The 12,404-nt window shown below is 38.8% G+C and overlaps 1 protein-coding gene across 3 annotated transcripts in view; it reads right to left on the reverse strand.

Annotated features, from left to right (window-relative positions):
• Window positions 1-206: 206 nt before the first annotated feature.
• The window catches only part of METAP2 (methionyl aminopeptidase 2), a 33,993-nt gene continuing 21,795 nt past the window's right edge, over window positions 207-12,404 (reverse strand). For all 3 annotated transcript variants that reach the window (XM_057556110.1, XM_007165869.3, XM_007165868.3), the window contains 7 exons: window positions 8,103-8,264; window positions 7,165-7,346; window positions 6,220-6,314; window positions 5,883-5,979; window positions 2,207-2,310; window positions 1,590-1,705; window positions 207-902 (listed from right to left, as the gene is read on the reverse strand). In XM_057556110.1, coding sequence (XP_057412093.1) covers window positions 650-902; window positions 1,590-1,705; window positions 2,207-2,310; window positions 5,883-5,979; window positions 6,220-6,314; window positions 7,165-7,346; window positions 8,103-8,264 — 1,009 coding nt within the window. In that variant the 3' untranslated portion in view covers window positions 207-649. The remainder of the gene's footprint in view (window positions 903-1,589; window positions 1,706-2,206; window positions 2,311-5,882; window positions 5,980-6,219; window positions 6,315-7,164; window positions 7,347-8,102; window positions 8,265-12,404) is intronic.

Below are 12,404 nucleotides of genomic sequence, written 5' to 3' on the forward strand. Positions count from 1 at the left end.
GAAAATAAAGGTAAAATATTCCTAAAGCTGTATATTAATTTATGAAGATTCTCCTCCCACTTTATGCATGTATAGATCTTGTTTTAGCCACTATGTCAGAAGAAAAGTTTCAGTGCGGAGGTCTACAATCCAGACAAAAGGCTCTACATTTTCCTACATTAAGCTAAACTATTTCCTGTACAGAATTATAACCACAGACATTGAAATATAGCTCTCAGATCCGAAAATGTCTTTATTTTTTAGAAAATGGATTCCAGGAAGGTTAAAAAGCAATACCAGAGGGTATAGGTGCAGAACTGGATGTAGTCATTCAAAGCATTCAATTAAGAATACGGCAATATAAATATCTGAAAAGCATCTCTTAGGTGTTTGAAACAAAATGTATTAGGTCATTCCTAATTAATTGAAGCTTTATAGCATTTCCTAGACAGAAGGAAAACAGTTAACATTTCAAAGTCCTGAAAGCTTTTTCCTTGGTTAATTACATTAAATGGTTTGCCTTTTATCAAATTCCTTCCTTTTTAAACATGGATAAAAGTATTACATAGGTCCACTGTTAAACAGACAACAGGTTGCAAATTAATCCTGGTATAATGTATTCCAACAAAGCTTAGAAAATAAAAGGTGTTGTGGTGGTTCTGGACTAAATTTAATAGTCATCTCCTCTGCTGACAACTTCTTTACATGTTGGACGCAAAAGTATGGTATGTTCAAACTGCGCTGTATATGATCCTTTAATGTCACATAATGGTGGATATGGATCTACAATACCCAAGTCACAAAGATTCTTCAGAGCCATCAAGTATTTACTTTCTCCCAAACGATCCAGCCATCTGCGGCAGAAGGCAAGGGTGCCAAAGTTTTCGTTGATGACATTTAACAAGTGTTTTGTTCTTGGAAGCCTAAGACAAGAAAATCCAAGATTAATAGTTGGCTAAAAAGTTAGCAACTCATTTCCCTCATTAAGGAAAACTCAAACCAAAGCTATGACTTCACTTAGTAATTAAAGTTCAAAAAACTCTTTTTTGCTGCCTCTTCCAACATTCAAAAACCAGAATGTATAATACCCAATTATAGACGGCAGATGAATAGGAGACCAGATGAAGGCTATCTTATATTTATGTATCCATGCATGTGTGTGTTAAATTCCAAGTACAGACTCATCAATAGTATGAAGGTGGGAATTTCCCTTTTGGGGGAAATTTCGGCAGTAAGCTGAAAGACCCGAACAAAAAATAGACACTTCAACCATCTCCGAAAAGTAAAAAAAAAAAAGTACATAAAAATATAAAGTTTACCAATGGGAAAATACTAAGAACAAAAACCTAGGAATGCCAGCAAAATGATAATCTCTGAAATTATTACGCTTGTTGGAAACTGGATATGAAGAGAATACTTACATCATTTTCATCTCAGTTAAAATTTTTAACAGGACAATTTTTCTGCTGAATTATAGAAATCCACAGAACTTATTTTTAGGCCATAGAACTGTGCATTTATGAATGTGCCACTGTGGATGTCCGTCACTTTTAAAAATGCTATTAACTGGGAAGAGAAGCTCATCAGTCACATAAAAACTATAGTCTCACCTTATTGGCACGTGTCCAACATCAAAATTTTTCATGTAATGTGAACATTCCATATCATCATGAACCACACCTTTTCCTGTGCTACCAAAGGTTTCAATGGCATATACTTCTCCTTCCTAAAAATATATATAACGGTCAAGGGTAGAGAAGAAAAATTCAGAAATTCAGAACTAATTAAAATTCCCATCTCAACTTCAGGCTGAGGTAGTCCCATACCTGGCAGTCCTTATCTACCTTTTCCTGCTTTATCTCCTTAGTACTTTTGGTCTTTGTGTCGTCTATTAAAATGTAAGCTTTACATAAGCAGGGAATTTTGTTCGCTACTACTGAATACATTCCAGTGCCTACTAAAGAGATGGGCACCTACGAGATGCTCAGTAAATATTCACCAAGTGTTGAATGAACCTTTGACATGCCTCACTTCCACAGCTGACTGAGCCCCAGTCTGACCAGACACAATCTGCACACTCACACAGCCCAATTCCTGTCGGGGTGAGTATGGACGGCAAGTTAATTTTGCTCAACATACTATATACTCAACTACTACTAGCTTCATAGTTTGGTAGAAAAAAAAAGTCAAAATGCTTCACAAAGAACAGTGTTAATGGCATACATACCTCCATTCTTGTTGCCTCTCCTCCTTTCACAATGGGCACTGTTTTCCCAGCATGTATTCTATATGGCCCAATTGAATGGCCATTTAGATTACGGATTGGTTTCACTGGCATAACAGAAAAAAAAAAAGTTATTCAGGGTCTCTAAAAGCACAAACAGGTATGGCTCTATTAAATAACCCCACATTAAGACAGTTAAATACAAACTGGAAAACTACTGGGATATTGCAATGTTATTGATTAAAAACTAGAAGTAGGGAAAATGATGGAAAAAGAATAAACTATGTGATGAGGACATGATGGGGGTCCATCTAGGGAGTTATTGTTAATAAAAATACAGTCATAAAATATCATGTATATAAGCATTACAAACATGAAAAATATGTATTTTCATGGTTATGGACCAAAAGGTAATTTGAAAATGAGGATTCTGTGTCAAAATAATAGAATTAAGAAACCTTAAATTTTTTTTATTACATCAACATTTCAAATGTTAAAGAAGAAAATCTAAACAATCCCAAGGTCCTGGGATCACTGACAGAATAAACAAATTGTGGGTACATTCACACAATGGAACACTTACTCAACAATAAAAATGAAAAGCTACGGATACACTGACCTGAAATAAAACCAAATGAGCAAAAGAAGGCACAATTATATACATACGGTGCAATTCCACACACACACGCACAGTTCAAAATTAAGCATAATTAAACTAATGTTTAGGGATGCATAATAGATGGTAAAGACAAAGAAAAGGAAATGCCAATCCTTAGTACTCAAGATAGCGGCTTATTAGAAGAAGGCTTCTGTAATTGAGAAGGGGTATATAGAATAGGGGGGGGCTTCTGTAATGCTGGCAGTATTCTATTTGTCAAGGGGTAAGGTTACATAGCTTTTATAATTGTTCAGTTGAAGTTTTATATTGTGTGTATTTTCAGTTTTTATTATATTCCACAATAAAGGTTAAAAGAAAAATATCTAGTTCTGCAGTGCTAGAATCTTCAGTGTGAGTTACCTTTCTTCTAGGGCAGAATTAGGTAGCAAGGTTTTTTTTTTCAAATCTTTAATAATGACAAGCATATTACAAATTTAGGGGGTGGTACAGAAAAATAAGACTCTTAATTAGCTCTTAAAAAAAACTTCCTTCTTATATAAATGATAAGCTAAATTTATTTTAAAATTCAGCATTATTATTCCTCTAACACCTGACAAACTGACCCCCCAGGCCAACCAAACACACATTTAAATAAAAAGATTTCTGGGGCTTCCCTGGTGGTGCAGTGGTTGAGAATCTGCCTGCCAATGCAGGGGACACGGGTTCGAGCCCTGGCCTGGGAAGATCCCACATGCCGCAGAGCAACTAGGCCCGTGAGCCACAATTACTGAGCCTGCGCGTCTGGAGCCTGTGCTCCGCAACAAGAGAGGCCGCAATAGTGAGAGGCCCGCGCACCGCGATGAAGAGTGGCCCCCGCTTGCCACAACTGGAGAAAGCCCTCGCACAGAAACGAAGACCCCAACACAGCCATAAATAAATAAATAAATAAAATTTAAAAAAAAAAAAAATGGTCCACATCAAAAAAAAAATCTTTAAAAAGATTTCTTAGCCATACCAACCTAACACATATAACTAAGTTACGTAGAAGAAGCAGGGCTCAGGGGTATCCATTTTTATAGTATACAGGTTGTGGACAGTGGCAGGCTAATTCTGGAACGAACGGCTATAAAGGTAATTTTCCAATTCTATAGCTTCTTGATCAAGGTAAATAAAACCACTCCCTTGATGGCCCGGCCTGGTTCTGTTATGTGGTTTTTGGGAATTGCTTCTTAAAGTTCAGCCTATAGTCCATTTCTTCATCTTCCCAATATCATGATTTGTCTATACTCTTTACGCTTAAACTAGTAAAAATGAATTGTCACCCTCAACTAAGAACCCTTATCAACAAAATAACTGGTATAAAAAAGTGGGTACCGAAATGATAGAACCTAAAATGTTGCATTGGCTTAGTGGAAGAGGTAAGAAGTAGATATTAAGGATTCCAACACTGCAGGCTAGAACTGTTATGTGGTGACTAAACATTAAGTCAAATTGTCACCTAATATACCTTGAAAGGCAGACCACATGCCAACCAAAGTTGTAGAATTAGGAGAAAATAGAAGGGAAAGATGATTTGAGAGAGACGTGAATACGTATTATTTGTTGTGGCACCGAGCCCAAAACTGGGGGTGGGAAACAACAAATATTTGTTGAATACCAGTAAATTCCAGGTACTGTCATAAAATTTATATTTCTCAAAAACAAAACGAAACAAAACAAAACATGGTATCTTGAATCCTATTACAGTCAAAGAAACCTGGGTTCTTAGAGGGACTTCCTTGGTGGTGCAGTGGTTAAGAATCTGCCTGCCAATGCAGGGGACACCGGTTCAATCCCTGGTCCAGGAAGATCCGACATGCCGCGGAGCAGCTAAGCTCGTGAGCCACAACTACTGAGCCTGCGCTCTAGAGCCCACGAGCCACAACTACTGAAGCCTGCATGCCTAGAGCCCATGCTCCGCAACAAGAGAAGCCACGGCAATGAGAAACACACGCACCACAACGAAGAGTAGCCCCATCTCGCCACAACTAGAGAAAGCCTGCGTGCATCAACAAAGACCCAATGCAGCCAAAAATAAATAAAATCTTTTAAAAAAAAAACTTTTTAAAAAGAAACTTGGGTTCTTAGAGGTGACAGAATTTATCTAAACTCAAAGGTAGACCTGCCTAACCCCAAAGCATGTTTTCTTCATTAGCCCGTAACACCTCCCATCCAAGTGTGAGAAGTCTTAAGAATTTTTGACTTGTACAGACGTTCACAGGTTTAAGGATCTGCAAGAGAGCAACAAGGACAGGCTCTGTGTCAGGTCTTAGAGGAAGAACCACTGTGCAGTTGGTAGAACACCACAGTCCAAAAGTATCTACAGGGGAATGCAAAGAATGGTGAATGATGTGAATTTACTGAGGGACAAGGAAGCATAAGAGTCTCCATGCTAAATCAGATTACAAAGGAGTCAGGATTTGGTTAAAGGAAATACAGGAAACATTCTATAAGAAAGTTTTTAAGACAGGAGTTACAGAGAGCATGAGCACAGATTAGGAAGGAGAATGGTGGCTGGAGAGTGGTCAGATAAACCCTGGGAGTTGGAGAAAGGCTGGACTGACACCACCAGAAAGCACAGGTAACTCTGGGATTGTGTACACAGGCACTGGCTGGGAAAGACTAGGCAGCAAGGGGAATAAAGATTAAAGGAAGGACACACAAGGAATTAACTGGCCTCTAAATTTTGAATTCAACTTAAAAAAAAGGTGGGGAGAGTCATCAATGGAAAGGGCCTCTGGCTTCTGTCTGAGCCTGTGATTAGTCACAGAAAATCTAGTCTACATTTCAGCCATCCTGGGATAAATCCCCAGGTGTCTTATCAGCTACCAGGGTAGATGACAACAATTCCCACCAGCTAGCTACGACAGAATTCCTACCATGAACAGGTCATTTCCTTTGTTTTTCCTCTTTATGTTCCCAGTTCCCAAGAGATAAAGATGAAGCAGCTGATCTAAAGAAAGAACTCAACGCTATCTTGCAAAATTATCTCTGCCAAGGTCACAGACATTTCAAAATAAGATGCATTTTTAGAGAACATACCTTGATATGTCTTCCCATCTATTTCAATTTCGTAGGATTCCATAACTTCTTGGATGGCCTCACCAACATCACATAGACGGACGTCGATTCCAGCACACTAAAAATAGAATCATGTATACTCTGTTATTCAAAGTGCAGAATTTTATAGCAACTTAACTTCTTAATATCTAAAAATAAGGGACAAGCAGAAATAACTTCCTCTATAAAAGCCTTCCATACACTGTATTACAATAACCCACTTAAAACCCTAAGGGTGGTGGACCAGTCTTACATAACCCAAACAGGCTATAAAGTGCTCAAAATATGTTGCATGAAATGGTGCTTACAATTCACATACCTTTATTCCAGTGTTAGTGGCATCTTTTACAGCTTTTAATAATGTATCATATTTGGGATTAAAAGTGACAGTAAAAGCGCAGTCAATAATCCTACCTGAAAGAGAAAATTTGTCTTTAAGTTTACTTATCAGCTAGTCAAATGATCTACTTTATAGTATCTACTCTATTAATTAACCTTGCTAGTTAACAGAAACATAAAATGATGGGCTCAAATGAAGGCAGCACATCAAGTACCCAGACAGCAATCATAATCAAAGGGGAAAAAAAGTGTAAATAAGTTATACAAAGGTTTTGAAATGAAAAAATTAATTCCAGGGTTGGTACATACTACTTCAAGACAGCACCAATTCAATATTCACCCAGGCAGTTATACAAAAATATAAACAGAAACAAATCAAAGTGAGAAAAGCCTGGGGAACTAAGGAACAGCACGGTGGGCAGAGAAAATGTATAGGTCCACAGGACACTAGCCATCAGACTAGCTTCTCCAATTTAGTAAAACCTCAGGTAAGTATTTAAATCTAAGCTTTGCTTTCTCACCTGTTAAGTGAAAATTAAAGGTACTTACCTAACAGGGTTTGGGAGAGAATATAGAAAAGTTAACAATTATATATAAAGGTTGGTAAACTCAAAGGTTCTAAGTAAATGTTGTTATTATATGAATAAAAAATGTCTACAACAATGAACTGAATGAGATGTAAGATTCTATTTTTCATGCCTTGATACAATAGGTAATAAACCTCAATTATCCAACAGTTTTCACTGTACTCCACTAAGTAGGATGCTTTAAAGTAAATCTCAAAATCTGCCTCAACATAGCTCTACTGAAAAGTGAGGCATCAAGAAGAAAACGTGAGAGTTCAGTATCTACAGCCCCACCCAACAGGGACAAGACTAGAGTTTTCAGGAGGAGGGTAGAGTGGGAATTATTTCTAACAACTCACCACTTATATGTGTTCCAAAGTCTATCTTACAGATGTCATCATACTGTAATACTGTTGTGTCACCAGCATTGGGAGTATAATGGGCAGCACAGTTATTCAGAGAACACCCAGTAGGAAATGCCAGGCCTGCGTTTAATCCATTCTCTTTTATTAACTTCCGTGAACAGTCTTCCAACTTTTCACTTAAAAAAAAAAAAAAAAAAGGAATTTGTTTACTTTTATGTTCCTACCCTTATATACCTTACAGCTCATCAACTCCAGAAAGTTTACTAAAACTCTTAAATTACTTTCTGGGAGTGATCTGAGCACTTTCTGGATGTGACTAAGTAACAGTCCTTTGATGCTATGAAAACAGTAGTTCATCTCTAAAAAATAAAGAGAATTTAATTCCACTAGAAATCTGGAGAAACAGAAAAACACGATCCACTTTCAACTTGATTTACCAGGAAATAAGATTCTTGACTTAGACTTAATTTAAATGCTGATTACGTTTTATTTTCTCAATGTTGCATGTTTTGAATATTCTTGGGATCAGAGTATTAAGTTGCCCTATAGCTTATTATTTCTCAAGGGGAAAGCTGGAGAAATAATTACTTTTATTGATTTCTTCATTGCATTATAAATGTTTTGTGTCCCAGAATTTTAATTTAATACGATTTACTGGATAGCAAAGTAACAGATTTCCAAACAGAAAATAAGAATCAGTAATGTGTACATTTGTACACATGAGAGTACATGAGTACAAAATAGGGTGAATGAAGTTGCAAATGTCCTTATGGTTTCCTCATTACATCGACACTACAAGAATTTAGAAGGTATTTCTAGAACCTCCACTTAAAGTTTTTTGGCAAAGCATTACATAATGAAAGCCAAACATTACAATTGGAGAGTTAGCTCTAAATTTTTTTATCATGTTCTTACAAAAACATCCCTTTTACCAGATTTCTATCATTGTCATCCCAGGCTTGATCCAACTCATGACATATTTTCTAACTTGTCGATGTGCTTCTGCAGCTTCTCGAAAATCGTTCCAAATCTCTTCACTAGCTTGATCTAATGCTTTCTTTTCTTCACTTGTAGTTCTCCAAGCAGCTGTTCGCCTTTATAGTATGCATAGTATAGCATTAGTCATTTAATAAACAGCAAAATAAGCATAACAGCTGAGAGATAAAAATACACTAAGATATTTTGGACAAAAAATTACATAGTTTCTTTTATTAAAAGTCGGCAAAGTTTCGAAATACAAGTACCCACACAGGTACAACCAAACCTAATCAAGTTAAACCTTTCTTAAGACTCTTAGAAAAAAAAAAAATCCTCAAGTGAGATTTTATCCATAGTCAGAGGGACTAATACCCTGCACCACATAAAATAACACAAAAGTAGAGAACCAGAAAAGTCAGAAAAGAGTCCTAAAAACAAAGCAGAGGGGAGGAAAAAAAGTCATCCTTCCACTTGAGGTAATATAAATTTTCAGGATGCACCAAATATTAACATTTAACTTCACCAACAGGGCACGTACTAATCCAAAGACTTGACCTGGCAACCTGCATATATCTTCCTCAAAACATAAAATATTATGTGCTTTTGCAGGATTTTTCTAATTGTATATATATTAGAGGTAATCTTCCTTGAAGGAGATGGCTCATATTTTAAAACTGCCAAGGATAACGAACAGATTTTTATATTCAGTATTTGCAAATGAGAAGATCTACTGACTCCCTTTTTAAGCAGTACATTTCAAAAACAATAACTGCTTCAAGTGAAAATCTTTTTTAAAGTTACAGCTTTCACAAATTCTTAAGCAATACTGAATACAGAATTCACAAGTCAGTGATCACGGAAGTATAAATTATACTTAGTATAAAAGTGATGCCTTCAAGAAATAACTCTTATTTGCCTCAAAGCCAGTGGTCAGCAAACTACAGCCTGCAGGCAAATCCAGCCTGGCACTTGTTTTGTAAATAAAATTTTTTTGCAACAGGACTTCCCTGGTGGCACAGTGGTTAAGAATCCACCTGCTGGGCTTCCCTGGTGGCACAGTGGTTAAGAATCTGCCTGCCAATGCAGGGGACATGGGTTCGAGCCCTGGTCTGGGAAGATCCCACATGCCACAGAGCAACTTAAGCCTGTGCGCCACAACTACTGAGCCTGCGCTCTAGAGCCCACGAGCCACAACTACTGAAGCCCACGTGCCACAACTACTGAAGCCTGCGCGCCTAGAGCCCGCGCTCTGCAACAGGACAAGCCACCGCAATGAGAAGCCTGCGCACTGCAATACCCCTGCTCGCCGCAACCAGAGAAAGCCTACACACAGCAACGAAGACCCAACGCAGCCAAAAATAAATAAAATAAAATAAAATAATTAATTAAAAAAAAAAAAGAATCCGCCTGCCAATGCAGGGGACAGGGGTTCAATCCCTGGTCCAGGAAGATCCCACATGCCGTGCAGCAGCTAAGCCCATGAGCCACAACTACTGAGCCCATGTGCCACAACTACTGAAGCCTGCACACCTAGAGCCCATGCTCTGCAACAAGAGAAGCCACCGCAATGAGAAGCCCGTGCATCGCAACAAAGAGTAGCCCCCACTCGTCGCAACCAGAGAAAGCCTGTGCACAGCAACGAAGACCCAACACAACCAAAAATAAATAAAAATAAAACTAAAAAATAAAAAGTTAAAAAAAAATTTTTTTGGCAACATAGCTATGCTCATTCATTTATATACCATCTATACCTACTTTCATGCTACAACAGCAGAAGTGAATTAACATTCAAGACCTGAAATATTTACAATATGACCCTCTATAAAAAAGTTTACCCAACTGCTTTAAACTACAGCCCCCTAAGTTAATGCCCCAAAATGTTTTCAGAGTTTTTGTGTGTGTCAGCATCAAGTTCATTATTATTACTTCCTATTGCAGCAGCTACCTGTGCCAACACCTACTTCCTCTGATTTGCTACAAAGGCCCAAAGGAGCTGTCCTATGTGAAATTGAGAGTATTTAAGAGTCACAGAGGCTTCTATAGCTTATTTACTGTTGGGAAATATATTTTGGATCTATCTACTGCTGTTATTAGAAAACTGAAATATTATCAGTTTAAGGTCAATTTTAAACCCCTTACATACTTAAATGTATTATCAATTACTTTTATAGGAATAGTAAAAACTAAGAGGCAACTTGTAATCAAAGTATTCAAACAAACACCCTCAGAGCAGAAAGTAACAGGATAAGAGCCTTTAAAATGTATATTCTCAAGATGTGACTCAACCTTTTTCAGCTGCAGTACACTTATAGTTGCTCGCTCCATGCCCGGACAGACAAGCCACAACCTCCTGACCTCTAGTTGTAACTCTAGCCCTGTCTCTCCCAAAAGTCCAAAAATCTTTCCTGAAAACCAGGAATCCAAACATTCTAAGAATAAATCATTCTTAGGCACAAGAGTACTAGCTTTATTCTCAGATCAATCTCTAAGCAAAATAAATCACAATTCTTCATCTTTTACATGGACCATAATCCTGGCACATATACCTACAGCCACACCTGACAGTAAAGTCTGAAAGCACCTTCTGCTTCAAAAGCCAAAGATTTTTGTGGAAAGTAAAAATATCAGCTAATATTTACTCTAGGGTGGTAAGATAAAAGACTATGTCCACAGGGAACTGATGGATATTATGCATGTAGGGATGTGAAAAAGGAATTGGTCATTATCAATTCCCATTTCTTCTCCTCAGTTCAACCCTTAAAGATTCTTCAAATCGGGGAGTAACCAAGATGGCGGAGTAGAAGGACGTGCTCTCACTCCCTCTTGCGAGAGCACCAGAATCACAACTGGCTGCTGGACAATCATCGACAGGAAGACACTGGACTTCATCAAGGAGGATACCCCACGTCCAAGGACAGAGGAGAAGCCACAATGAGACGGTAGGACGGGCGCAATCAGAGTAAAATCAAATCCCATAACTGCTGGGTGGGTGACTCACAGACTGGCGAACACTTATACCACAGAAGTCCACCCACTGGAGTGAAGGTTCTGAGCCCCACGTCAGGCTTCCCAACCTGGGGGTCTGGCAACGGGAGGAGGAATTCCTAGAGAAACAGACTTTGAAGCCTAGTGGAAAGTGATTGCAGGACTTCGACAGGACTGGGGGAAACAGAGACCCCACTCTTGGAGGGCACACACAAAATAGTGTGTGCATCAGGACCCAGGGGGAAGGAGCAGTGACCCTGGGGGAGACTGAACCAGACCTATCTGCTGGTGTTGGGGGGTCTCCTGCAGAGGCGGGGGGTGGCTCTGTTTCACCGTGGGGACAAGGACACTGGCAGCGGAGGTTCTGGGAAGTGCTCCTTGGCGTGAGCCCTCCCAAGGTCTGCCATTAATCCCACCAAAGAGCCCAGGTAGGCTCCAGTGTTGGGTTGCCTCAGGCAAAACAACCAACAGGAAGGGAACCCAGCCCCACCCATCAACAGTCAAGTGGATTAAAGTTTTACGGAGCTCTGACTGCCACAGCAACAGTCAGCTCTACCCACCACCAGAGCCTCCCATCAAGCCTCTTAGATAGCCTCAACCACCAGAGGGCAGAGAGCAGAAGCAAGAAAAACTACAATCCTGCAGACGGTGGAACAAAAACCACAGTTACAGAAAGACAGACAAGATGAAAAGGCAGAGGGCTATATACCAGATGAAGGAACAAGAAATAAGCCCAGAAAAACAACTAAATGAAGTGGAGATAGGCAACCTTCCAGAAAAAGAATTCAGAATAATGATAGTGAAGGTGATCCAGGACCTCGGAATAAGAATGGAGGCCAAGATTGAGAAGATGCAAGAAATGATTAACAAAGACCTAGAAGAATTAAAGAACAAACAAACAGAGATGACCAATACAATAACTGAAATGAAAATTACACTAGAAGGAATCAATAGCAGAATAACTGAGGCAGAAGAACGGGTAAGTGACCTGGAAGACAGAATGGTGGAATTCATTGCTGCGGAACAGACTAAAGAATAAAGAATGAAAAGAAATGAAGACAGCCTAAGAGACCTCTGGGACAACATTAAACGCAACAACATTCGCATTATAGGGGTCCCAGAAGGAGAAGAGAGAGAGAAAGGACCAGAGAAAATATTTGAAGAGATTATAGTCGAAAACTTCCCTAACATGGGAAAGGAATTAGCTACCCAAGTCCAGGAAGCGCAGAGAGTCCCATACAGGATAAACCCAAGGAGAAACACGCCGAGAC

This window comes from Balaenoptera acutorostrata, chromosome 11 (genome assembly GCF_949987535.1).
Source record: "Balaenoptera acutorostrata chromosome 11, mBalAcu1.1, whole genome shotgun sequence".
Taxonomy (NCBI): Eukaryota; Metazoa; Chordata; class Mammalia; order Artiodactyla; family Balaenopteridae; genus Balaenoptera; species Balaenoptera acutorostrata.